The 26,679-nt window shown below is 47.7% G+C and overlaps 1 protein-coding gene across 1 annotated transcript; it reads right to left on the reverse strand.

Moving 5' to 3' along the window:
* Positions 1-10,207: 10,207 nt before the first annotated feature.
* SARS1 (seryl-tRNA synthetase 1) lies at positions 10,208-26,668 on the reverse strand. The gene is made up of 11 exons (XM_061183765.1): positions 26,434-26,668; positions 22,135-22,205; positions 19,419-19,499; positions 18,105-18,263; positions 16,993-17,136; positions 16,097-16,252; positions 12,964-13,185; positions 12,250-12,379; positions 11,823-11,980; positions 10,967-11,096; positions 10,208-10,633 (listed from the first exon to the last, which is right to left on the reverse strand). Exons 1-11 carry the CDS (start codon positions 26,567-26,569, stop codon positions 10,476-10,478), a joined length of 1,545 nt encoding a protein of 514 aa, XP_061039748.1. The 5' UTR covers positions 26,570-26,668; the 3' UTR covers positions 10,208-10,475.
* Positions 26,669-26,679: the final 11 nt, after the last annotated feature.

The raw sequence follows: 26,679 nt of genomic DNA on the forward strand, positions 1-26,679 counted from the left end.
AGGGCTCTCAGAGGCCAAGTGCCCACCTCACGCCACCCAACAAGGCTGGCTGCTGCTGGCTGCTGATAGGAGCCCTTGCTGCTGTCCCCTCCACAGATCTGGGTCAGACTGAGCTAAAACGGCCCTGTTCAATAGTATAAAGCCTCTCCCATATGCCAGAGAGACACCCCACTTCCCTGCAAACACACAGTGAGGTCCTGAGCCCACACCTCCCCACACCCCTCAGCAAAGTTGTGATCTAATCAGGCTGCCCCTTTGGGGTCCAGCTGCAGAATGCAGTGCAGAATGACCCCAGCCTCAGCTTGGATGCCACCTGGGCTTTTCAGGGGGAGGTAAGCTGGGAATGTCAGAGCAAAAGCCAGCTGGTATAAACATGCTAATATTAGCAGGTTCTGAGGGCCAGAGAGGGTGAAACTTGTACAGGGTCACAAGGCTGGCTAGGGGTGGAGCCAAGTTTTAACTCAGGCTTCCTGGGTCCTAGACCAGTGGTTTTCACTGCCCCATAGGGCCTCTTGTCTGGAGACATGACCTCTTGCCCCCTCCCTCCTTCTCCATCAACGTCCAGCTGCCACTCCCCTCCTTCTACCCACAGCTTTGTGACAGCAAACAGCCCTGCCCAGTGCACAGGGCTCTGGAGCCTCTTCACAGAGCAGGCCTTCAGACTGGACCTGCCACTTGAAGGGGTGTGGGAGATTCCGGGGCTCCTGGAGGAGGTCCAGGCATGGAAGCTGGACCTTGAAGAAGAGCCAGGCAAGGGAGGTAGAGGATGATTCAAAGGGACTTCCCTCTCTCATACCCCAACCAGGGTCCCAGGGCCAACTGTGTGAGCAGCGAGGGGCTGGGGCTGGTGGTCTGAGGGCTGGCCTGGGGAGGAAGCCAGGGCTTTTCTAGTCCCAGCCCACCTCCCTCTAGCTGTGTGACCTTGGTCAAATGCATGTGCCTCAATTTCCTTTTGTAAAATGAGGGGATCAAATAAGCTCAATAATTTCAAAAATTAATTTAGCAGTAGAATCCTTTTTTCAACGATTCTTTTCTAAAGTAGAAGCCCAGAATATGAAGCAGATAGAAGTAGTGCTGCTGGGTTGAAGTGGGAGTCAGGTCTTGCCCCATCCCCACTGCTCCCCAAGGAGCACACCTCTGGGCCCCCTGTGGAGTTTGAGGGTCTGGAGGAACCCAGTTTGAAAAGCATGGGGCCAGATGCTCTCTTCCAACACGGCACTCTGGTCACAGCAGTGCCACTCTCAGTGGGTCACAGCAGGAGAGCTGTGAATCCCCTCTCAGAGGCCCCAGCCCAGGGAACTTCCGTGTGACCACACAGTGATGCCAAGAATGAGAAATCAGCTTTCTTCTTGCTCCCCGGGGAAAAGGAAAGGAGATGAGCTTTGGCGACAGCAAGAGGGATTCGGGTTAGACTATACTCCTGGCAATGGTAGTGGACGGGATGAGGAGAAGGAAGTGGGCAGGGGACCCACGACTCAGGGAAGTGCCCTCTTCACTGACTGAAGATGAACAAGGCCAAGGGCAGCTCCAGAGACAGAAGGGTGGCTTAAGTGCCCTCCACAGGGCTCTGCCTCTCCGGACTCCCTTTGTCTCTGTGGTTTGGGAGGATCTAGGGGCTGCGTAGGCATTTTGCTCTTCACCTAACAGCCATGTGGCGCGGAGAATGCTCGGAAATTATACCATCTGTTAATTATCCTTTGAATTGGGGTTGGGTAATGAGACTCATTTCTGCTGAAGGCCCAAGCCAACGCATGGAGAAACTGCAGCCCTCCATTCATCTCTCTCCCTTTGTACTAAAATAAGCTTGCTGGGTGGGAGAGCGCAGCAGCCTTGGCTGGAGAACTTGATTCTGGAGCCTAGAGCGGAGGCAGCACGGCTGTGGGAAGCCCCCTTCCCTGCGAAGGGCCTTTCTGCCCAAGGACAGACAGGCTGGGGATGCAAGGAACCCCTCCCTTCATCTCCAGGCACGTTTGGCAGATAGTCCTTCATGGTTTCCCTGCCCTGCCCCCAAGGGGCACAGGACAGAACTGCCTCCCCAGTCCACTCTCCCCCCGCTCAGCCGCTTCTCCCTCCCAAAAGCAGGACGGAAACTTCCAAGTCTTCTACGCATCACAGAGTCTCAAACTAGGGCTTGTCTTGGTGGTGTCCTCCTTGACCCCTAGGGGAAGGCCTGCCTATTTCATGGAACTTTCCAGCTTAAGGAACCTTTAGATCTCCCTCCCACATGGGAGAAAACCAAGGTGCAGCAAGATCCTGGAGTCCGTTCAAATGGAACTTCCCGCTCTTCTAGTCCAAACCTCGGGAGGGAAAGTGACCTGTGGGGAGAACCCAGGCTGTCCTCCAGCTCCAATGGGACTTCCTCACCCATGCTGCTCCCTGAGGGTCCCCCAGGTCTACGGAAAATACACACATGCATAAAATGTGGCTCTCAACTGAACAAGGTAGTATGGGTGAAGTGCTCCAGGAGCTGCTGAGATAGAAAAGGCTAAAGGAATTCAGAGGAGGGAGCAGTGAAGGTTGAGGAAATCTCAGTCCGCCTCTTGGAGGAGGTAGGACTTGGGTTGCCTCTTGAAGAATCAGGAACTGCATTCCTGGCCAGATGAATTCATCAGCAAACTCCTTTAACCTACAGGTAAAGGGTTTTCTCCAAGGTTACACAGCTAGTAAATGGCAGACCTGGGATTGGAACCCAGGCAATCTGGCTCCAGATTAAGCAGTATAAACTATGAATGAGTGAAATGTGAGTGTCACCTTGGCCGAAGCCAAGATTGGGGTGGGTGTGGGAATTCCCTGGCCATCCAGTGGTTAGGACTCGGCGCTTTCACTGCCAGGGCTGCGTTCAATGCCTGGTCGGGGAACTAAGATCCTGAAAGCCGCATGGCATGGCCAAAAAAAAAAAATGAAAAAAGACTGGGGCGGGTGTGTTGTGGCCCAGCACACTGAAGGGACAGACAGGGCCAGACTGGGCCAGACTGGGAAGAACCAGGTGATCTCTGTCATGGGTAGGTCCTTGAGGGCTGAAATTCTGGGACCAATGGCCTGCTTGGAAGGAGAGGTGTGGAGGGAGGCTGCTGGTGGCAGAGGTCGAAGTGACCTTTGGTGGGTGGGTGGGGCAGTTTCTCTGACAGGAGAGAGGTGGGGAGAGGCCCTTGCTGCAGATCCTGTTTCTGGGCTCGGTGTTGCTTTATTTTTTTATTTTTTAAAAGATTTATTGATTGATCGATTGATTGATTGCTATGTTGGGTCTTCGTCTCTGTGCGAGGGCTTTCTCTAGTTGCGGCAAGCGGGGGCCACTCTTCATTGTGGTGAGCGGGCCTCTCATTATCGCGGCCTCTCTTGTTGCGGAGCACAGGCTCCAGACGCGCAGGCTCAGTAGTTGTGGCTCACGGGCCTAGTTGCTCCGCGGCATGTGGGATCGTCCCAGACCAGGGCTTGAACCCGTGTCCCCTGCATTGGCAGGCAGATTCTCAACCACTGCGCCACCGGGGAAGCCCTCGGTGTTGCTTTACAGAGGACCCAGAAATGGGGAGGGGAGAGCCTGGCCTCGGGGAGCTCCAGACACTGCTGCTCCGGGAATGGCGGCGGGGGAATGAAAAGGACCACAGGCCAGCAGCCCCGGGCGGGCCAGGACCTGCGTGTTCTCCTGTCCACACTCGCCTGCGTGCCCATCTGCTGCCCTGCACTTTTCTTCACAGCGGGTGTGTGCCTTGAGGGCGGGCTGTTTCTCAGCCCCTATCTCCATGCCTGGCACAGAGGGGGCGCTCAACCAGAGTTGCATGGATTCTTCATGAGGTTGCTTCCCCTCCAAACCAGTCACCATTCAGCCGCCTAAGAAATCTTTTAAACTTTTTAAATTAATAAACATTTTTTAGATTGAAAACACTCTCCCCCAATTTTTTATTTTAGAAAATGTCTAGCATTCAGAAAAATTGCCAAAATGGTACAACGTATCCCCTGGATACTCTCCACTTAGATTCAATAATCGTCAGCACTATGCTTTCTCTTGGTGTTTGGAGAACAAAGTGCAAGCGAGGTGCAAACATCATAGGGCTTCCACCCTCGCCCCCTCAGTGTGCTGTGCCTGAGTCAGAGCCCTAGGGGACTGCTGCCACACCCAGGAACTCGAGTGATGATTCCGGTGTCATCTTATTCCGGCCTGATTCAAATTCCGTCTTGTCCCTCAAAGGTCTTTGATGGCTGTACTTTTAAACCAGAAGTTTATGCATTACATTTGGCCATATGTCGCTTTAGTTTCCTTCCTTCTTTCCCTCCTTCCTTGCTACCTTCCTTCCTTCTTTCTGTTCTGTGATATTGACTGTTTGAAAAGTCCAGGCTAGTTCTCTTGTTGAATGTGCCACATTCTGGATTTTTCCGATTAAAGGACTCCTCATGGTGTCCTTTGCCGAGTGGTACTGTGAAGTATGAATCTGAGCATGTTGCTCCCTTCCTAATAACCCTGCACCGGGCTTTTTGATTGTGCCTTGAATAAAAGCCAACTTCATAGAGGTCCACAAAGCCCGGCATGGAGTGGCCCAGCCCCTTCTTACTCCTCCCCCTTCACTCTGTTCTGGGCACCCTGCCTTCCTTCCAGCTGCTGAATGTGGCAGTCTTAAATGTTCCCTCCTTTATGGCACATATTGAAGTTTGTAATTACATAAAGTATTTATTTGTTACTTTACTTGGTTAACATCTGTCTTACCCACTAGCTGTAAGCTCCAGGAGCAGGGAGAACACGTTTGCCTTAAATACCTAGTTAGTACCTAGCATGGCACCTGATACGTAGCAGGCACTCAGTAAATATTAGTCAAGTGGATGGATGGATGGATGAATTGACGAATGGCATAGAGGAGTGACCAGGTGGTCCCTTCATTCCTTGAACCACCATCTGGGAGGCCAGTTGGGTCTCTAGGGTTCTCTTTGGGCGGCCCGGAACTCATTCACATTAATCACAAAACTGTATTCCCAATGCCAGCTGCAGCCAGGAGTTGTAAGCCTGATGTCCAGCCAAGTTAGATAGATTTTCTTCGGGACTCAAAAGGTGGCATTGGATACCTTAACCCATGATAGTTTCAGCCCACGGTGCTGACACTGTTTGCGGAGGGTGGCTCAATAGGCCCAAGCATTCCATACAGATGCACGGTCCATCTAAGATCCAGTTGAGATCATTTTTGGCTCCTGAGCACAGAGGGGAAGAGATGGAGCCTGAGGTTGAGCTGCGAGGAGCAAATCCCAAAGCAACATCTGTAATAACTTAGTTAAGTTTTTCAGAGCAGGCCGAGGAGACAGCCCTGTCCAGCCCTAGCCATGCTCCAGGCACCGGACATGAGAGGTGTGAGAGGGACACAAATGAACAAGACTCCAGCTCTGGCCTCAAGGAGCAACCAGTCTAATGTGGACAGAGACAAATGCTGTGGTAGAGCCGTATTCATTAATATCTCTGTGTGAGGGTGGGAGAAGTTAGAGAAGGCATTGTAAAGGAGGCGACATTTGAATCACCTTGAAGGGGAAGGAGGAATTCCAGGGACAGGCAGGAGGAAAGGCACTGGGGTAGAGGGAACAGCGTGAGCAGATAAGGAGGGGGCATTGCATGGTCAGTGCTGGGAGAGGTGAGTAGTCCCCCGGGGCTGAAGCAGGGCTCACGGTAGGGAAAAGAAGAGCAGAAGAGCCTGCTAATCTGAACTGTGGCCACAGTTTGATGAATCCGGATCTGGCTGAGAAGTCTGGACTTTACTTCCTAGGTTGAGGGAGCCAGCTGAAGCGTTTTGGCGGGGGTGGGGGTGAGGGCATGACGTGGCTGTACCATCGGCCACAGCGGGGAGGCTGCACCTGAAGGAGGGGCTGGGGTCTGGCAGACACGAGGTGGTGGTAACAGTCCAGGAGGAGGGGAGTCTGTGCTGCAGCTGAGGACTAGGCTGCCAAGGGGCCAGATCTGGGTGATGAAGAGATTCAGTGGGACTGTGGGAGATCGGCTGCTGGGGAAGAGGAGGGGGTAGTCCAGGGTGACTCCCAGGTATTTGTTTTGGGTGCCTGAATACCCAGAGGAGGGTAGGGGCAGAGGATCAGATAGGGAGTTAGACTTTGGACTTACAGGTTTGGATCCTGGTGAAGATGCTCAGGGTGTGTTGGGAGTAAGTGGGCCAGAGCCAGAGATGTGTGAATGAGAGATGATGGATTTGGGATGTAGAGCAGGAGAGCATACAGAGAAAGAGCAGCCAGAGGCAAGAGCCCCAGGAATCCAGCATTTAGGGGCGGGCCCTGTCTCCTTATCCTGCCCACTTCTCTAGCCCCAACTCAACATCCCTCTCACCCCCTGCACTACAGCTATTCAGGCTTTCTTCCTGCTCCCTCATGCTATTCCCTCAGTCTGGAACATTCTACCTTTCCTCTGAAGGGGTGGGGACTAGGAGGACCCGGAATGTTGATGAGGTAGCAGAACCTACAAGTGTCCAGGGTTTATTTTTCTTTGAGGAAAAGGAGCCAGTTGGGATCATAATTTGACAGCAGAGGCTGGATGGCAGAAAGGCTGTTTTAAGATGGGGAAGTGTAAGTAGGTTGGTAGTTGAGGGGAATGGGTGGGGAGGGGAGGCATAGGAGAGGGAGAGGGAGGTTGAAAAGAGAGCTGGCTGAAGAACAGGGACTCAGGAATTCCGAAAGGCGGCGAGATCCAGGGCACAAGTACACAAGGCTGGTTATGGAGAAAGAGTAAAAAAAAGAATTCCCCCCCCCCCACCCCGAGACAAGATGGAAGGAGGAGAGAATGAATGCTATTCTAAATGGGAGCTCAATTCTTCCCTTTCTTTAGGGTTTGATAAAAACAAGGAAAAAGAAAAGTGTCCCTAAAGGGTCACACCATCTTATCAGTAATTTACACCTCAGTAAAAATAATTTTCCAGATCATTTCTGACAGCAGGCTTGTGTAGGGGGAGGGAAGCCCTGGTCCAAGGGAAGGACCCTACCGCTCTCCAAAATGCAGGGCTCGCCAGCCAACCAATGAGAACAGCGCAAGAGAGGAACTTCCCCTCTAGAAAAAAGGGGTTTTCTCAGAATCTGAGGTTGCTGGGACCCCCTACCTCTGCCCGCAGGTCCGGGGACCCAGAGGTCGAGACTGGCAAGGTGGGCGTCCTGTCTCCTCCTTTCCGCAGACGGGGCGCCGCACTTGCTGGGGTTCTGCAATGAGAACCTGCCGGCCGCAGGCACGCCGCCGTTGGCGGGGGAGTCTCTTAAAAGGGCAACGTCAGAGGCGGCTATGTCAGCACCAACAGGACCGCCCTCCTTGGAGATGCAGGGTGGCGCCCCCTTTTGTGTGTATCTGGGAGGAGCTCTGGGGGAACCCTTTGCTGAGAGGTGGCTGGGGGAGTGGAGCACGCCCCTCATCCTGGCACAGGCTCTGACTTGCAGCATATTTCTCCAGGGTCCGTCCGAGCTCTGCCTGTCAGACTCCTCCTGGGAGTGCAGCCAGGGCTGCCCCAGGCCCCCAGAGGGAGGTATGGCGAGAGGCGGCGTTCTCAGGACCCTGGGTAAACCGGAACCGCTTCAGGGAAGGAAAAGCAGGACGGGTAACAGGGAAGGTGTCAGTTCCCAGGTGTGGTTTCCCCATTGGCGGTACTCGGCTGATAAACTAAACTTCCCAGCAGACTGTGAGTTCGGGCAGGCCCCTTGGTCTCATGTTGGGTCCCCACAGTTGCCTGGCTCTTTAGGTATTTCTCTCTAGAAGTCGGCCTTCTAGTTGTCTCTCTCTTGCTAGAAAGGCCTGGTGGCTCCTCTCTCTTGCCTGAAACACCCAGACCTGCATCTCAGTCCCTGAACTCCTGGGTGTGGGAACCAAGGGTTGGTAAGAGACCCAGGGCTCTGACTCACTCCCTGGCGCCTGTGGGGGCTGTTTGCTGAGGTAACCTGGGCAGCTGAGGTTGGAGATGGGGCAGGTCAAGGTGCCAGGGATGAGGGCATCAGCCGTGGGTTGCGGAGGCAACTGCCAGGGTGGAGTCAAGGTTATCTGGGCCCATTCCTGGTGCTCAGCTTCCAGGCTGGCCGGCCTATCCTAAACAAGGCTCACATCAGCCCCATCCCACCGCTCCAGGGAGGGAAGGAGCCTGGTTTTCAGCTCACTGGAGGAAGGCAAGCCACACCTTTCCCAGTGACTGGGAGTTCCTTGAGAGCAAGGACTGTGTCCCATTCTTTCTGTAACCCCTGCTCCTAATCACACCTAGCACAGGGCAAGCACTCAGTAAATAAGTGCCTATGTGCGTCTCCTGCTCGCGTGTTTTCCACACGCAGGGAGGGACCTCAGCCACGGGATCATCTTTTCCTTCACAATTACTATTTTTCTGTCTTGTGGCTTCGAGGTATAGACTTTCAGCTAACAGACTACTTGGTCCACACAGCAGCTATTTTCCAGGCCTCCACTCACTCCTTTTTACAAGCCAGCCCACACACTGACCAGCCACAGGGAAGGCTGGCATGGGGAGCTGGGCTGCCAGCAGCACAGGGCAGGAGGCTCTCTGGATAAACGAGCAGGGGGAGTCCAGGTCCCAGGTGCAGCCAGGTCCAGAAAACTAGTCGGGTGAGAAGGCGGCGGCCAGCTCCTCCTCCTGCAGCGCTTTCAGGGCCAGGAAAAACAGTGCCTCCTGGTGGAAGGTCACGGGCACCAGCAGCCAAGAGGGTAGGAGTGGGGAGCAGAGGAGGCAGCTGTAGTGACCCCTAAGGCTAGATGGGGGTGTGCAGGGCCACTTGAAAGTTTCTAATCCCAGAGCCCAATGAGCTTTTCAAACAGGAAAGAGCGGTGTGTGGTGGTGACCAAAACCAGCCTCCTGCTCACTGTGTAAACTGCCTTTCTTCAAACCAAATAGTTGAGGCTACAGGAATGTGAATCTCATCCTTCCAAGTATATGGGAGCAGCTTGCTCTTTTGTTCTCTTGCCCTGGCTTTGTTATCCCAGAGCTGGGGCACTGGCTAGAGTAGAGACGGGCTGGTGAGCCTGCCTGCGGCAGAAGAGTCACTGTGGTCACCTTTTCAGGTGCCCCAGTTTTGACAGTGGCAAGATTCACAGGATCAGCCCAAGCTCCCAGTGGAAAACCAAGCACATGGCCTCTTCCCTGGGTGCTAAGCAAGCTCCAGCAGGCCTGGGGAAGTTGCTGCTTAGGGACTAAGGAAGACAAAGTCAAGCTCCTAAGTTACAGGCCAGTTCAGAGTCCTGTTCTCATCCTTCCAAAGAAACACAGCAAGCATCAAGCCCTGCTGAGGAGTCAGGACTCCTGGCTTCCACCCGGCCATGCTTTCTCAACTCCCTTACCCACCTTGTACTCTCTTCCTTATGATGGAAGAGGTATAATCATGTCCCCACCCTCCTGTCTGGGACTGTCACAAAGATAAAAGAGATCATCTATAGGAAGTATATTAGACTCCTAGGGGAGAAGCACTAAACTAACAGATGGTGTTACTAAAGTGTTTGTAGATTGCAGATGAAAGGCGGCAGGTAAATAAAGAGCCTCAACATCATCCTCCCCAGAGAAGGGTGAACTGGCTATTGGGACAACGGTGGAAGCTCCAGAGAGAGGACGGAAACCTTGTTCCCACCAGCCCCCTGCCCTGTGGGCTATATCGATCCTCTGGAGTTGAGCAACAAGCTGCCAGGCAGTTGGTCTCCCATTTGGGGATGACTGGAAAGAGAGAAGCAGCTGTGAATAAGGCCCTGCCCTGTGCTCTTGAATCTAGGGGCTTTTCTGGATTAAATGTAGTCTCATCTACCCTGATGTCTCACCACCTCCTTCCCTCTCCATGGAGCCTTTCCTAGGGAACAGAAGTGCTATGAAGCTTTTATTTTTTTGGCCACGCTGTGCGGCATGTGGGATCTTAGTTGCCCAACCAGGGATCGAACCTGCGCCCCCTGCAGTGGAAATGCAGACTCTTAACCACTGGACCACCAGGGAAGTCCCGCTATGAAGCTTTTTATATCAACTCAGGTCTCTAAGCTGGTCCTACCTAACTGCTTTAACAAAGCAGGAGCAAATTTACAAAGGAGGATCCTGCCCTTGCCCTGCAAGCCTGTGTGTCTAAGACTCAGTTTTCACTTTCCCCTTGAGCCTTTACTAAATCTACCCCTGCCTTCACCTACCTTCTCAAAGGCTCTCTGCTAAATGGAACAACCTGCCTGATATAGCAGGAAAAGCAGAAGTGAATACGGTTCCAGGGAGAACTGTCAGAGACCGGGTTCAAGCCCTGGGCAGAAGCCTGAGGAAGAGTCCTGGCCTCCCTCAGAGATGCTTTATTACACGGTTTCATCAGTCATTGGTGATTAGATCCTATGCCCAAGCGAGAAAAGAGGAACACTGCATTGTACAGGGCAGATGGTTCCCCTTTTGGTAATGCAGTCACACGGGGTGGGCGATGGGTGCGTGCTTGGCTTCCCTGCCCGCGGGCAGGCTCTGAGATTGCAGCTAATTGAAATGGATGCCTGGTAAAGTGGAAGAAAGGAATGTTCAGGAATCAGTGACCTCCATATTCTGCAGCTGGCTTTCCAGGGCAACATCTCTCGCTGCCCCTTTCTTTTTGCTGCCCTCATGCTGCTTCTTCTGCTTCTTCGATGGCTCCTGGTCAATGGGTGCAGGCTTCACAAAGGGGATCAGTTCCTGGAGACCTGAAAGGGAACAGCCAACCAAACAACCCATCATTCCTCAAGAGTCAAAGTCCAGGGACCTCTGGGGAAAGTTCCACAAGACAAAGGCAGGCACTGCTTTCATTTATTCCTTTTTTTCCCAGCCTAAATTTTAGCCGCAGTTAAATAGAAGCTCATACCGGCACTGGCTACTTTTCAACCTTGCCCCTTGCAATGCCCAACACCAGAGGACAGGCAGAGTTTTGGGGGCCGTGTATGAACAAGAAAACTTGGTGCATTCTGAAAGGGGCTTACTATTTAGAAGAGCAGGAAGACAGACAAGAGGAGGAAGATGGGCTGGGCTGGGAGTCTCACCTGGTGGCATAAATTCCTTCAATTTCTCAGGCACGAGGATGCCCTTCTCTGTCTGGTAGTTCTCTAGGATGGCACAGATGGTGCGGGTTGTGGCGCACATCGTGGCATTGAGCATGTGGACAAACTCCACCTGCGAGGAGAGGGTCCCCAGAGGGAGCAGTTATACTCAACCCCTAGCTGGGCTTACTGATGACCAGGAACCATCCACTCAGCCAGACTCCCCCAACTGCAACTATCCAAATCCAAATCTAAAATCAAATAAAAAACAGGTTCTACCCATTAATGATCTCTAAACCTTTGAATTCTGTTTGGTATTTATTGCTTATTAGATAACTCCAGGAAGATTCCTCATGTCTCCATAAGTGACAAGTGGTAGGGGTAGGTCCCAGTATTTTGAGGAGAGTTGGGCCCTTTGAGGGAGGGAAGAGACTACTCAATCGCCTCTCCTTTTAACCCCTTTCAAGTCCCTGACCTGGAAAAGATTAGGGCCTGAAAATTGGGTTTGAACAGATAAGCTTACAACCCAGACCTTCTTGGGTGAGAAGAGGGAAGACATTGCCTCCAACCTGTTCTGTGTAGACAAATGGGGATTACTCTTTATCTGGAGTTATGGAAAACAAAGCCAAGAAGAGAAAAGCTAGAATTACCTTGTAGAATAGAGCTAGATTCAGGTTTCTATCTAAAAGGACTCAGTCCTGATTCAGTGAATTCATTTTCAGATTCCCTTTTTGGTCTAGACTAAGCAGCTCAGATTTTCCCATGACGCCGGGAAATAATGTTCTCCAAGGGCTGAGAAATAAGATGGACCTACTCTGAACTGAAGGCCCTGCTTCCTGCCTCCCCAGGGGCCATCTACCTTGTCCATCATCTTCTTGGTTTGCCCGTATCGGATTCGGAGCCGGCGAGCCTGATAGTCTGTGCAGTTAGAACAGGAGACTAACTCACGGAAGGCTCCTGAGCCCGGAAACCAGGCCTCCAGGTCAAGCTTCTTACTGGCAGCGTGATTCAAAGAACCTGTAAGGAAAAACCCCTAGAATTCATGAAGGAAGGATGGTATTTCAGAAGGCTAACCTTTAGCAAACCCAAAGAATTCTTTAATTCACATGTTATCCCCAGGAGGGAAATCATGCCCAGATATTCTTATCACCAAGAACTCCCAAGGGAAAAGAGTGTGATATTTTAATTAATGTGGGCAATTAATTGGACTGTAAGCTATTTCTTTGTGTGGCAGCTCAACTGGTCGGGGTGGTGTTTCTGGGATGCAGGAGAGGGAGGCCGATAACCTGAGACAATATTCACGATATGGTAAGGGATCCCCAGAGACTGGTAGAACTCCTCTGCGGTAGTGATCATCTCCTCAAACATCTCCCAGGACTTGTTGTCATGTGGCGATGAGTAGACAAATTGTTCAATCTGCAAAGAGGGACCCAAGGGCACAGTGACAATGGGACGGGGTGAATAAACTGAAGGCTGAAGTGGGAATTATCCTAGCAATGAAGACCTATTCCTCTTCCACTGGGAGTCAGGCGGGGCTGGGGCCCTGGTGAGAGATCGGGGCTGAACTGGACTGGCTGGGGCTGCAGCAGGAATGAATGCTTGTGCAGAGAGCGTCACACATAACGTGCGGCTACTGTCCTAAGTACTTTCCACGTGGTAACTGGTTTAATCCTCACAGTAGCCTAATGGGGTAGGTACTACTATTATCTTCCTTTGACAGAGGAGGAAACAGCACAGAGAGGTTAAGCAAATTGTTCAAGGTTACACAGCAGTAAGTGGTAGAGTTGGCCTTTGGACTCAGGCAGCCTGGTTCCAGAGTCCATGCTCTAGCCACTCCACCATGTGCCTCTCAGGCTCTTCCCTAGAAACCCAGATGGAGGCAACGAGAGGAAAGACTGGAGCTGGGGTGGGCCTGAGCAACACAGATTCTATCTCTTCTAGAACAGCCCTGGAGAGATAGAGAGAAGGGTTCCATCCCTCACCCTGACCTGCCTACTCACCTTCTCAAACTGATGGACTCGAAAGATGCCACGGGTGTCACGGCCGTGGGAGCCCACCTCCTGGCGAAAGCAGGTGGACAGGCCGGCATACTTGATTGGCAAATCCTCTGGCCGAAGCCACTCGTCCCGGTGGAGAGCAGCAATGGGCTGTTCGGAGGTGGCAATCAGATATTTTTCCTCATAGGTGCTGTCATCAGACTTTTCGGTGCCTTTGCCAATCACCTGTCAGAGGAGGGTAATATTTACTAGTTAAGAGTGAGGGAGTAGGACCTCAGCTCGAGCAAGAAATCACAGAGAAGATCTGAGTGATGGGAGGACAAATTTTCTTCAATCCCTGCCCAGGAGTGAGCAGGAGATGCTAAAAAGACATGCGAGGGAATGGGTCAGTCCAAAATGGGGTCCCTACTAGAGATCAAAGAAATGCAAATTAAAAGAAGATAAAATATTCTGATGCTATTTTTTTTTTCCTTGGCTTCACCATGCAGCTTGTGGGATCTCAGTTCCCTGACCAGTACCCAGGCCCCCTGCAGTGGAAGCATGAAGCCCTAACCACTGGACCGCCAGGGAATTCCCTCTGATATTATTTTTACTTTATCTAATAAATGAAATACTTATAAATGATGTATAGTGGCCAGTGATGGCAGGCATGCAATAAAACCTTAGCTGGTAGCAGTATAAATTAATCCACTTGACAAATGTTTGTGAGGCATTTAGTAAGAGCCAAGTCCTTTTTGCCAATGAGGGGCAAAAGGAGACAGTCTCTGCTCTCTTGGTGCTTATGGGTTGATCTAGGGTTGTAATCCTTGAAGAATCACTTCGGTATTCAGCTGAAGAAAGTAATGCAAAAGAAAAAAAAAGCTATAGACAGGACAAAGTTCATTGTAACATTACTTACTGATGGCAAAAAAAAGGAAGCCCCCTAAATATTCAACAGGGGAAGAGCTGGGTAGTCTATATCCATGCCATGTAATATTATGTAACCACTAATAAATGATGGCTATGAAGACCATGTAGTAACACTGAAAAATGCTTCTGATATAATGTGAAGTAAAAAGGCAATCTATATATATTGTGATTAGAAGTATGAGAAAATGATACATGTATAAAACAAGCTCCCACAAGAATATTAAAAATGACAACTGTCGTAGGTAATGGGAAAGAAGATGATTTCCCCCCACTAATTCCAAATTTTCTGTCATGTGGTATTACTTTAATTAAAACTAAAAAAAAAAAAAAAGAGGGGAGGAAACTTCCTCTGGGCCAGTGTTTGGAAATGTGGAAAACTACCTTGCTACCTAACAGTGGGAATTTAGCCCCGTGTGAGGCTATTCACATACAACGTAAAAACAATAGAGCTTGCGGTCTAATATGGTATAGCCACTAGCCATACATGGCTATTTAAATTCAATTAAAATTTAATTCCTTGGTTTGCATGAGCCACATTTCAACAGCCACATGTGGCTGGTGGCTGCCACACTGGATAGGACAGATACAAAACATTTCCACTATTGCCGAAAGTTCAATTGGACAGCACTGCTCTAGAGAATTAATAAACTGAGGTTATTAGGCAAAAAGTGCCAGCCAAAATTCCTCACTATGGAGACCTGTGATTCTCCCTGCCTATGGCTCCAAGAAGCATCTGGATAAGAGATGGAGAATGCTGCAAACACATGGAGCACCTGCTACCTAATATTTTTCATAATCCTCCCTATAAGCTTCTCCCTGGTGTTACCTGCAGGGTATCCTTCTAAAGTTCTGTCAGTGATTATCCATCCAATCTTCGGAGTTGAGATGAGAAAAAAAGGGAAAAGATAAAAACAGGTCTCATCTGATAATGCACATGTTCCTCTCATTAAAAGGAAGAAGAGGAGGACCCCAAGGTTGTACCAATGCTCAGGGTTTGGAGAGAGCATTTTGTTTCCCACTGCATCTTGAATTAAAACATACCTTTGAGGGCTTCCCTGGTGGCGCAGTGGTTGGGAATCTGCCTGCTAATGCAGGGGACACGGTTTCGAGCCCTGGTCTGGGACGATCCCACATGCTGCGGAGCGGCTGGGCCCGTGAGCCACAACTACTGAGCCTGCGCGTCTGGAGCCTGTGCTCCGCAACAAGAGAGGCCGCCATAGTGAAGGGGCCCGCGCACCGCGATGAGGAGTGGCCCCCGCTTGCCGCAACTAGAGAAAGCCCTCGCACAGAAACGAAGACCCAACACAGCCAAAAATAAATATTAAAATAAATAAATAAATAAAAGATTACTATAAAAAAAAACAACAAAAAAAAAACAAACATACCTTTGAACTCACCAACAGGACCTAGTGGGAAGAAGGTTCTGACTATTAAACTCATCTCTCTACGTAAGATAAATCAGATGAGGCCAGGAGCAGTTGTCTAACTACCTGCTACATAGGTTTTGGGAGGAAACAGCCAATAAGAACAAAGTCGTTCCCCCCCTGCCCTGGAACAGGGTTGAAGGAGAGGGACAGGTGAGAAGTGGACTCAGCTGCGATGGGCAGCCGTTAGCAGAGACACTAGAAATTCTGAGTGTTGGGCGTAGACTTCGGGTGGGGGAAGCTACAGCTGATGTTAAAGCTGGTTGATTCAGAATGACCTTCTGCACCTCAACTCAAATCCACTGGCTCTCCCCGAGATGGTTCATGGTTGAGAAAGAGCCACAAACTGGAAGCCACATCCATCCAAAGGAAAGTATGTCTCCCCCTGTGGAAGCTTCCAGTCTGGGGTGAGGAGTGGGAGGACACGGGAAGATCTGCCACTTCTACAATTTCCTTTTGTCCAAGCTTAATAATAATATATGAGCTTCTTTTCTAAGCTCATGGTGCTAAAGCATGCTCAATTTAGATAGATCACATAAACTATCTGGGGAAAGATAAAATAGGCTCTATGTCTGCACTGTCCAAATGGTAGCCACCAGCCACATGTGACCATTTAAATTAAAATTCATAAAGATTAAAATTTTACTTCCTCAGTTGCACTAGCCGCATTTTAAGTGCTCAATAGCCACAATATAGAACATTTCATCATCGCAGGAAGTTCTGCTGGACAGCATTGCTGTGTCTTTGAAGTTAAACTTCATACCTTAAGGAGTCATTCTGCCACACTGCCTCAGGCTACTCACCTTATAAAGTTCTTCATCAAACTGGCTGAGCTGTGCCACTTCCTGCATGACCTCCTTCCTCATGAAGAAGGGGGTATAAATGGGAGTGTAGCCCCGACTTCCCAAGGTGCGAAGAGCATACTGGATGAGTGCCTGTTCCAGGAACACCAGGACCCCCTAAAGGAGCAGACACAGCACTGTGTGAGTGAGTTCTGCTGCCATCACGTTCATCTGCTAGCATTTACCCCCAGAGGCAACTGGGGGCACATAGGAGGCCACAAAGACCATGGATCCAACAACTGACTCAAGAGACTCTTTCTTAACAGCCATGCACAGCACATGATCTGAAGAGCATTCCCTTTAAGGTACCAATCAAGGGAAAAGGACTCTTCACCCAGGGTGCATGGGAGAGTCTTCCTGTGCTAATTCTTAAAACACTGGACTTATTTGTATACGCAGAACATACCTATATGGACAGTATTTCCAAAACTACTTTACCATGTCCTTCTGGAAGGCTTCCCTGAGTGCATCTGCCCTCTGCCCAGCTAATCTGGGTGTGTTGCCTCCACCTACCCGTTCCTATAGCATCCTGGGCTACTCGCACCAGAGCACTTATCACAGAGGGTTTTTGACTCTTTGTTACTTGTCTGACTGTCCAATTACACGGAGCTCCTTAAAGGCACAGACTGTTCTAATTCAGTCAGCAAAACATATTCATTACAGACGATCACTCAGTGGCTTTTGTTCCAGGGAATCCTGATAAGCACTCTCCTGCCTTAGAAAGAGAATTGCATCTAATTGCCAGTAAGTTTGTAGTAGAAAGGCGGATTTGTGGGCTTCTTTAAGTGGGTTATGTTTTCTGCACTTTTTTTTCAGTTCTTTGTTTATAACCAACCTCACTGGTTGCCGACTCTTACCTTCAGGAAGTACCCTCGACTCCCAGCCACCACAGCCCCCTTTTCGCCTTCAAAGCCATCTACCATCACCACCAGGTCCACGTGAGAGTACTTCTTCCTGACGGTACAATCACCCCAAATCCTCTCTACTTTGTTGTCGGCATCCTAAGGAAACAAGCCCAGGAGACAAAGATGCATGAGCTCTGAATTCTACAACCTCCATCTTTCCGAACCCTATTCCAAGAACGACCTAGAGCTTTGTGAAGTCACTGCTTAACTCAAACACTAGGTTTTGGCCCTTGTGTACAGAGACTAGAGAAGGGAATTTGCTAGAGAATCTGCCCTCAATAGAGAAATAATAATTTATAAAGTTCTAGAGGCAATTCTAGCCATGGAACTGAAATCATGATTTTCCAAAAGATCTGTAGTATTCTCTCGTTTTTATACCCTTTTAAATGACTCCTTGAAAATCCTATACAGGGAAAACCCTTCCCTGGACAATCCGCACTGCCTGGGGTACGGAGGGGAATGCAGATTTTTTTTTTCCAGGCTCTCATTGGTCCAGGGCCACACAAGTGCGGGCTCTGGGCCCTGACCTCTCGAGTTTGCCACCCCAGCCCTCAGTGAGTTTAATGTCCGTTCACCAGGGAATGAATGAAAGAGGCACAGATGGGCCCTGCCACGGCTGGGGTGTCAGGGAACAAAGGCTGGGCTCAGAGCAGCTTTGTGCTGGGGAAGCTCCCACTCAGCAGGAAACTTTTATCATGCAGATTTCCCTTCAACCTGCAGCTTCTCAGCAGGGTGTGGGTGAGGGGTGAGGCTGATCTTGCAGATCCCTCCCACGAGACGAGCTGCTACCATGGGCAACACGAAATGGAGGACAGCAGCCTGATTTAGAAGAGATTTCCGTGCCAGGAGTCTCCACCTACCTGCTGTCTCTGCTACTTCCCAATCAGGCAGGGATCTGACTCTTTCAATTTTCAATTGGTGGGCAGAGCGAATACACAAAGAGCCTGCTTCTATTATACAGAGCGTGCCAGACTTTCACTGTCCTCCTCCCACTCCGCCCCCTTCCCAAAGGAGAGGGGAGACGACGACGCAAGGCAGCCGCTTGCTGTGGCACCGACGCCTACCTCATCATTGCTGATGGGCACAGAGGGGTGCAGAAGGTTACCAATCTCGCGAAGGTTCTCAAATCGCTCTGCTTCCAGCTTTATCCGCTCTGCATCACACTTCAGGATGGCTTCGTCGATGAGGAGTCGGACTTTTTTGATTTGTGAGACTTTCAGGTTCTGTAGATGAACAAGGCCAAGCCCGTCCAAGGCCACAGCGAGTCAAGGGCAGAGTAGGAAAAAGACTGTTGCCCCAACCTTGTTGGGCTCTAATGATAACTCTTGTGATAGCATTTTAAAAATTGACACTGGAGGCTTTCAAAGAACTGAGATTTATTTCACACAGGGATATATACAGTTTTGCCCGACAAATCCGTTGGCATTTTCTTTCAGGGTGCCTAAGGCAGAGATGGATAAATTCTGGCCACTCCTCTTGTTCCTGTATATCTCAGGAGTGTTAATACCATAGCTTAACTTGCACTTTCTGATATTCCTGATTAAACCAATTCAGCATGCTATTATATACTATATTTAACTGTTCTCTAGGAAGATTATAAATTTATTAGGAGCAAGAGACCTTGTCTTAAGCTCATTTTGTATTCCTTATTGCAGGTGTTTCAAACTGTACTCTGATTTCCTGGGGGGACCCTTAGCAGGTAGGGCAGGGCAGGAATAGCACCCCAACCTTGCCCTTCAAGCACAGCAACTCTGCTTTTTTGGGTTTATGCTCTTGCTATTGTTGCAGGGTTTTTTGTTTTTTTTTTTTTTTAAAGATTTTTTTGATGTGGACCATTTTTAAAGTCTTTATTGAATTTGTTACAGTATTCCTTCTGTTTTATGCTTTTTCAGTTTTTTGGCTGTGAGGCATGTGGGATCTTAGCTCCCCGACCAGGGATCGAACCCTCACCCCCTGCATTGGAAGGCAAAGTCTTAACCACTGGACCGCCAGGGAAGTCCCTGTGTTGCAGGTTTTAAGAAAGGGTTCAGTGACTAAAAAACTTGAAAATTCCTGCTCTAGGCCCATTGTAGTGAATATTTACTGAATTACAAAAAACTGAAAAATTACTGACTCTGTGGAAATGGAGTTATTAAACCAAACATAGTTCAGTTCCTTTTTTCTCTTCTTCCTACTCTTGACTTTTCCATTCCACCTGTCTCCATCTCGGCTGCCTAATACTCAAGTACTGAGATTAACAAGAGTGGATGGGGACATGTCCCAGCTGCAGAAATTCAAGGATGCCACAGTGCTGCGTGGAGCAGAGTGTCAGGACTTGCTTGTCTAGGAACAAAGCTAAAAGAACAGAAATCCCAACCTGGAAAAGGACAATAACTTACAGTTAAAGTGTCTGCAGTGAGCTCATCGAGATTTAATATGTCTTCCGGAATGGACTCATCATTTCCCATTGGCTCTTTTTTCTATGGGAAAGAAAAACAAACAAACAACAACAAAAACATAATTAATTATAAAGGAAAATTTCTGACATAGTTTTATAAGGGTACACCAAACTAATATATCATATAAACTAATTACAGAACTTTCTACATAACTTAGTCTCTAAAAGATGCAACGCATGGGAGAAAAATTAGTGAACTGGAAGCAAAAAGTTAACATTCCAAGTCCCTGTCCTGACACTTTCTAGCTTTCTGATCCTGGACAGATTGATTAACCAATCCAGGTCAGAGGGTTGACACCATCGGGAACTCGAGAAGAAAAATGTCTGACATGGGCATAGAATGTTATGACCCCAAGAATGTGTGAAAACAGTGCTGGTCAGGAGCCAGCGCTGGGCAGACACCTGTGTGTCAATTTGTGAATCCCCATCTACCTACTAAGAACAAACCCAGCCCTTAGGCCTGCGGCTAAGAGGAAAAATGGATGGGATGAGGAATATTAGGAAGCCAAAGAAACACAATTTTTGAGGAAAAAAGCCACGTTTAGAGCAATCAATGCAACTTGGCAAAACAGCAAGGGTATACGCAGGACTAGATTTTTTCCCATTCCAGTTTCTCTCCTCACCCTTCTTTATGATCTTCTGCCAAATCATCATTTCTAATCCTTGTCCAGAGCAAGGGAGAAGACAGTGATTCAAGGAAAATCATCTTTAAAAGCTGGAAAAATCTGACAATATCAGAATGAGTCTTGATAAGAACAGGCATAGACTACTGAGGTAGGAAAAAATGGCCTAAATCTCAAGATGTTCCATGTGGTAGCCAAGATAGCTGAGGCCCTCTTCCTCTCTGATAATCCCTCAGGGCAGCAAATTCAAGTTCTGAGTTCAAGTTCTGGCTCTGCAACTAACTTATGGCACCATTTTAGGCAAGCCCCTTAATTTCCTAGGCCTCTTTACCCTACCCTTTTAATAGGGCTAACAAATGTACTACCTACACTCCAGGTTTACAGCGAAGATCAAAACCAAAATGAGACGTATATGAAAGGGTTTTGAATGCTTTCAAGTGCTATACAAATTAAAGCACTGCTAGTACTATCTCAATGGATAGCAAGAGAGAACACTCCTTGCAGGGCCAGCAGTCAAGGGAATCTAAGAACGTTAACGCAAATGAAAATACTCCCATCTTCTTGCTAAGAAAAATACTTGGCTGGCACTATCCGTATATATGCCCCAAAGAACACTCAGGCAGAAGTATATATGGAAATTAACATAATTATGGGGTCACTGACGTGCACCTGACATAGTGTCAAGAGTTCCACAGGAAGAAAACAGTATGATTATCATCAATATCAATTTCTACAGCCTGTCAAATGCTGAAAGTGTAACGAAATAGTGTTGAAGAGAAGGATACAGAATATCATGAAGGATAAGGTGCTAGAATCCAAGGGAATCTTTTTGTTATGGTCTTTCCAGGTTCAGGTTCCTAAATTTCATAATTTTTTGGTTTATTTTAGAGGTTTACAACTTAAAACTGAGACAGACTGTAGGGTGCATTTAACATGTTTTTAAAAAAAAATGATTAAGAGGCTAAGAGGGTATTTTTGAAGAAAGATTAAAAACTAATCTGGTTACCAAAGTAAAGCTGAGCTGAAACGTAACATTCTTCAAGGACAGGAAGGATATACTGGATGAAGGCCAGTAACTACTTGCCATTCATTGTTACTCTCAATTGCTAAATAACTACAATGTTCCAGGCACTGTGCCAGGTTTTCTATATTAGAAATTTTCAGTTCTCACAATTGTATTCTAAAGGTTAGTGTTAGAATTGTCATTTCACAGACAAGAAAACTGAGGCTCAGAAGTTAACTTGCCTGAAGTCACATAACCAAGAGTCTAGGATTTGGACTCAATATCTGTGCTCTTTTAAATAAAGAGCACGACTACACTGGGATAAAGAATCTGAAATCTACAACAGGAAAACCTCTCTGGCACTGTAGGTTGAGCTCAAGAAATAACTGGAAAGGATTACTGGTGGAATTCATATTATTAAGAACAGAACAGACAATGAATGACTTGCGTGGCAAGAATCTTATCTTACAACAGACTGAATGCCTGTGTCCCCCAAAATTCATATGTTGAAACCTAATCCCCAACGTGATAGTATTTGGAGGTGGGGTCTTTCAGAGGTGATTAGCTCAGGAGGGCAGAGCCCTCATGTATGTAATTAGTGCTCTTATGAAAGAGACACCAGAGAGCTCCCTGCTCCTTCTGCCATGAGGACACAGCAAGAAGACTATCTATTAACCAGGAAGCAGGCCCTCCCCAATCTGCTGGTGCCTTGATCTTGGACTTCCCAGCTTGCAGAACTGTGAGAAATAAATTTCTGCTGTTTATAAACCACCCAGTCTACAGTATTCTGTTACAGCAGCAAGAATGGACTAAAACATACCTGCAGACAGAAGATGGACTCACTGATCCTTGAAAATGCCTCTTAGTTCCCTCCCTGCCTTCCTCCCTTTCTTTTTAAAATAACTTTCCCCCTCTGGTAAGAAATCCAGTAGCTCATGGAATTAAACACTACGTTAGAAATTATGAATTAACTAAGAATAAGATTAAATACCTCTGCTCAAGCTCTCAAGGGTATTACTCAGTTCTCTTACCTTCATTTTCTCTCCAATTGTCTTGCTGCATAGGTTCTTCAGCTTGTTCAAGTTGTCTGCCTGAAATCTGCCTGAAGAATAAAGAACCCAATATACCAAAGATAGGCACATAATTAAGATACCTTGTTCCTAATCTTGGCTCCTTAGGACTGATCTCAGCCCAAGGCCAAAATGCAGGCAGACCTAAAGGATCTGCCTCACAAAGTTGTGAAATCTTATAGTTTTAGAGCCCCAAATTTAGATGGCATATATTGGTGATTACAGTAGGATTCCCCAGCATTTGGTGACAATGAAAAGGCCATTCTGGGATTGAAATTAAAAAGTATTATAACCGGACTTCCCTGGTGGTCCAGTGGTTAAGAATCCGCCTTCCAATGTAGGGGACGTGGGTTCGATCCCTGGTCAGGGAACTAAGATCCCACATGCTGCAGGGCAACTAAGCCCACACGCCACAACTGAGACCCGATGCAGCCAAATAAATAAATAAACACTTAAAAAAAAAAAAGTATCATAACCTGGACGATACCACTGTAGACAGAGTAACACATCTGAGAAAACTGGAAAATACTCATGTAACTATAACCTGTTCAATTATCTTAAAATTCATTTAAAGAAACTATGTGGTATGCACCAGGATCTAGAAAAAAGGCAGTCAGTCAAGTTTCTATTCCCATGAACTTGGTTGCTACTTCCCTATGCTAGAAATGGTTAATGTTATTTCCTTTGCTTTGATACAACACTCATCTGGCAGCCTTGAGAAGAATTCAATTTCTTACACTTTGGTTTCTTTGGGGGAAGACAGTGCACTAATCACCCTGCATAGGTATTCTGGCCCAAATTAACATCTTGGTATTGTGATTCATCAGTCTAACCTTGATTAGCAAAAGTTGGACCTCCTGAATCTAAGCTTTAGCAACAATATGGTAAAAAATAAGCTTTGGACAGGTAAAATGATGACTAGAGATGAGACAGCACCTAGACATGGCTATTCTTTAAAGTTTTGCCAACTTTAACTAAACTAAATTTAAACTAAACTTCAGCACAAACTATATAACTACTTTCTCATTCACTTATTCACACTGATTACAGAGATGGAGAACAGATGAGTGGTTTTACATGTACTCATTTGCGTGTGCCTGTAGTTCTGTGTGATATCTCATGTGTAGATCTGTGTAACCACTGCTACACTCAAGATACAGAACTGTTCCATCTCCACAGAGATTCCTTTTGTTATCATCCCTCTGTAGTCCATTACCTTTCCCCTGCCCTGTCTAACCCTCAGCAACCACTAATCTGTTCTCCATCTCTGGAATCAGTGTGAATAAGTGGCTAAAATTAAAAGGACTGCCAATATCAAGGGCAAGGTTGTAGAGCAAATGGAGCTCTTATATATTACTGATGGGAGTATCAATTATTACAACCACTTTGGAAAACTATTAGGTAATATCTACTAAACCTAAACATGTGCCTGCTCTGTGACCTAGCAATTCCACTCTTAGGTACATACCCAAAAGAAATGAGTGCTTACGTCCACCAAAAGACACAATGTTCATAGCACATTATTCATAGTACCCTTAAACTGGTAACAATCTGAAAGTCCATCAACGAAATTGGTTGGTATGTTTACATATATGGAGTACTACACAGCAATGAAAAAGAACCAACCACTGCTACACATAATAACATGGAATAATCTTACAGACATAATTTTGAGAGAAAGAAGTCACATGCAAAATTATATACTATATAAGTCCATTTATATGAAGTTCAAAATCAGGCAAAAGTCCTTTATGGTGATAGAGGACAAAATACTGTTTTTTTGGAGGGGGGAAGTGACAGTGAAGGGGCATGAGGGAGCCTCCCCGGAGAACTGCAAATGTCTTAGATCTTGATCTGAATGGTGGTCACATGGATGTATGGCTTTGTAAAATTCATCAAGCTGCACATTAAGATTTGTGCACCTTACTGAACTTACTGAATACATTACATCTCAATAAGTTTTAAAAGGTTGTGTATAAAAATAATATAAATGCCACAACAGAAATATATAAAATAGTATATGGATCATATGTCCTAGGTGTGGCCCTGGACTAGCTGAGACTGGGGTCAAAGGAAGCAGTTAGAAAGTTTTTCCAATGATAAGGGCCTGGTTTAAGGCATGTGCAACAGGGTTAAGAGGAAGTAACAACTTCAACTGATAATTCCTGTAGTTAGTGGCAGATTTCAAGATACATGGAAATCTACTGACTTTGGAAGTAGTCAAGACAAATGTTTATTATATGCCTAAATGTGTCCTCATTATATTACTCTGAATTAAAAGAAGAAATCACAGTTCGAATCCTTGAAGTTACAAGAGCTGTGGTAAACTCTGATGTGGTGCTCTGTCTCCAAGTCATATCAGACTCCTGTGTTCTACACAGAGCCCTAAACCTTGAAGGTCTACAGACAGACAAATGGGTATAGTTGTAATGGAGGGCCTTTTGAAGCTTGCTGTATCCTCATTCAGGGAACATGGTCTGATTTCTTAATGTGGCTCTGGGTTGCAACTCCTCATTGCAGCTAAGGATAGAAGAACCCTAAACTCTGATCAGAGGTTCAGATGTAAAAGAATCTTGAAACAAAATCTGTCAATGTCCACCTTCAGCAGCCAGCAATGGGAAAAATCATTAACTCCCCTTAGCTGCAAACAGAATACTGGTTAGGGATGTCAAGTAGAAAAGAATCAAATCAATAAATATGTTGAAAATAAACTACATCAACTGCTTTTCATATGGAAGAGCACAGTGCCCTGAACACAGAAGATATTCATGACTTCAACAAACCTTTGTCAAGCCCTTAACAAAGACCAGGTGCAGTGCTAGGTACTGGGATTATATGTACACATGTGTATATGTATATCCTGTATCTATATGTATCCCCTGGGTACTGACACACAGATGAATAAAACACAACCTTGTCCCTGAAGAATTCATCCCCTCACTACATATCCACTCCTCAGGTAAAAGACAGAACTTCCCACAGAGGTGTACGTTATACCCAAGAGACTAGGTAACACATTCAAAGTCATTTAGCAGCTGGGCAATGGCTAGAGCGAAACAAAAATCTGATACTTCTGACTTCTGACTCAGTAAAACACTGTCCAGTCTAGTTTTTTCACTCCCATTTAATTTAATTCCATTGCAACTCAAAACTTCAGATTCAGATTCAGGTGGTGGGATCACCACCACACTGGGCTTGACTGTGATGTGCAGAATCAGCAAACAACCTGAGCTAAACAAATATTCTCCTGGTACCGAATACCTTCATGTTACCAACTCTTCCTTCGACTCTCTCCCTACACGGGTGATACTTATATATTTAGGAAAATCAACTTTCCTAATAGAAATCCACACTTTTGGACAGCGACTGCCTTTGCAGTGCGCTGTCATAAACCTGTCTCTCAGCGGGTGGCAGACCTATTGCATCAGACAATAAATCACGTGTTTGACAGCATCCGGCCAGTTAGTGACTACACCAGCTAGCCTAGGCAGAGATTGATAGGCAGAGGGTTCTATGGTTTTATTTAGCCTCATGAAAGATGCCCGGTCCAGTTCCAGGTTCCAGCCCAACTCTGCCAATGTCTTCCCCGGAAAACTTTAAACAGCCTCAATAATTACAAGATTTTTCTTGCTTCACAGCACCCCTCTGCCCATGTCTGAGCTACTACGTAAGACTATTCTCGGTTCTTAAAAGTTTGCCCACAGTTCAGGGGGATGGCCTTCCCAAAAGCTCCGGCATCATTGTTTTTAGCCAGGAGCGGCCTCCACAGTCCCAAAATGCTTCCAATATGGACGGAGTGAACCTACTGTGCTGCAGATGTGACTCAGTCAGGTTGGAACCTTTGATTCTATCAAGATAGAGGGAGACCACTCTGGCCTTGCTTAAGATGAGAAAAAGACAGGAGGCGACCAAAGATAAGTGTTAGGAAAGGTGAAACCCCCCAAACCTCCCGCCCTGGATTTCTTCTGGCTATCCTTGAGGCCGGAAGGCTTGACAGCTCTTGATGCGAATGCGCCATGCTCCTTTCCCAGACTCAGAAGCAGCAACCCGCACCCAGCTAGCCAGGAAGGGAGGTCGCAGGGCCCGGGCGGAGGAGAAAAGTGGGTCGGTCCGGCTCCCCGGGTGGACAGGGAGAGCTTCGGAGCCACCGCAACCTGGGAGGGGGTCTTATGAAGGGTGGAACCTCAGGAGCGGTAACGAGGTCCAAGAAACGAAGTTGGGGTTGGCATCCGGGGATACTCCGCGCGTCCCGGTACTTACATCGTCGCCACTCGCTGTCTGCCTTCACCAGCTGGTCCACCAGTCCCGGGTCCTTGAAGCGCTTCTCCTGCGACTCTCGGATGAGGGCTGGGTCCCCTCCTTTATCCACCCGAAACAAATCCAGATCCAGCACCATCGTTCCTTCTCCAGGGCCAACACTAAGACAAGGGAGGTTCGTCCCACAGCAGCCGCCCTGTGACTGCCGCACTGCACCGGCGCGCTGACCGCCCCCCACTTCCCGCGCAG

This window comes from Eubalaena glacialis, chromosome 3 (assembly GCF_028564815.1).
Source record: "Eubalaena glacialis isolate mEubGla1 chromosome 3, mEubGla1.1.hap2.+ XY, whole genome shotgun sequence".
NCBI classification, from domain to species: Eukaryota; Metazoa; Chordata; class Mammalia; order Artiodactyla; family Balaenidae; genus Eubalaena; species Eubalaena glacialis.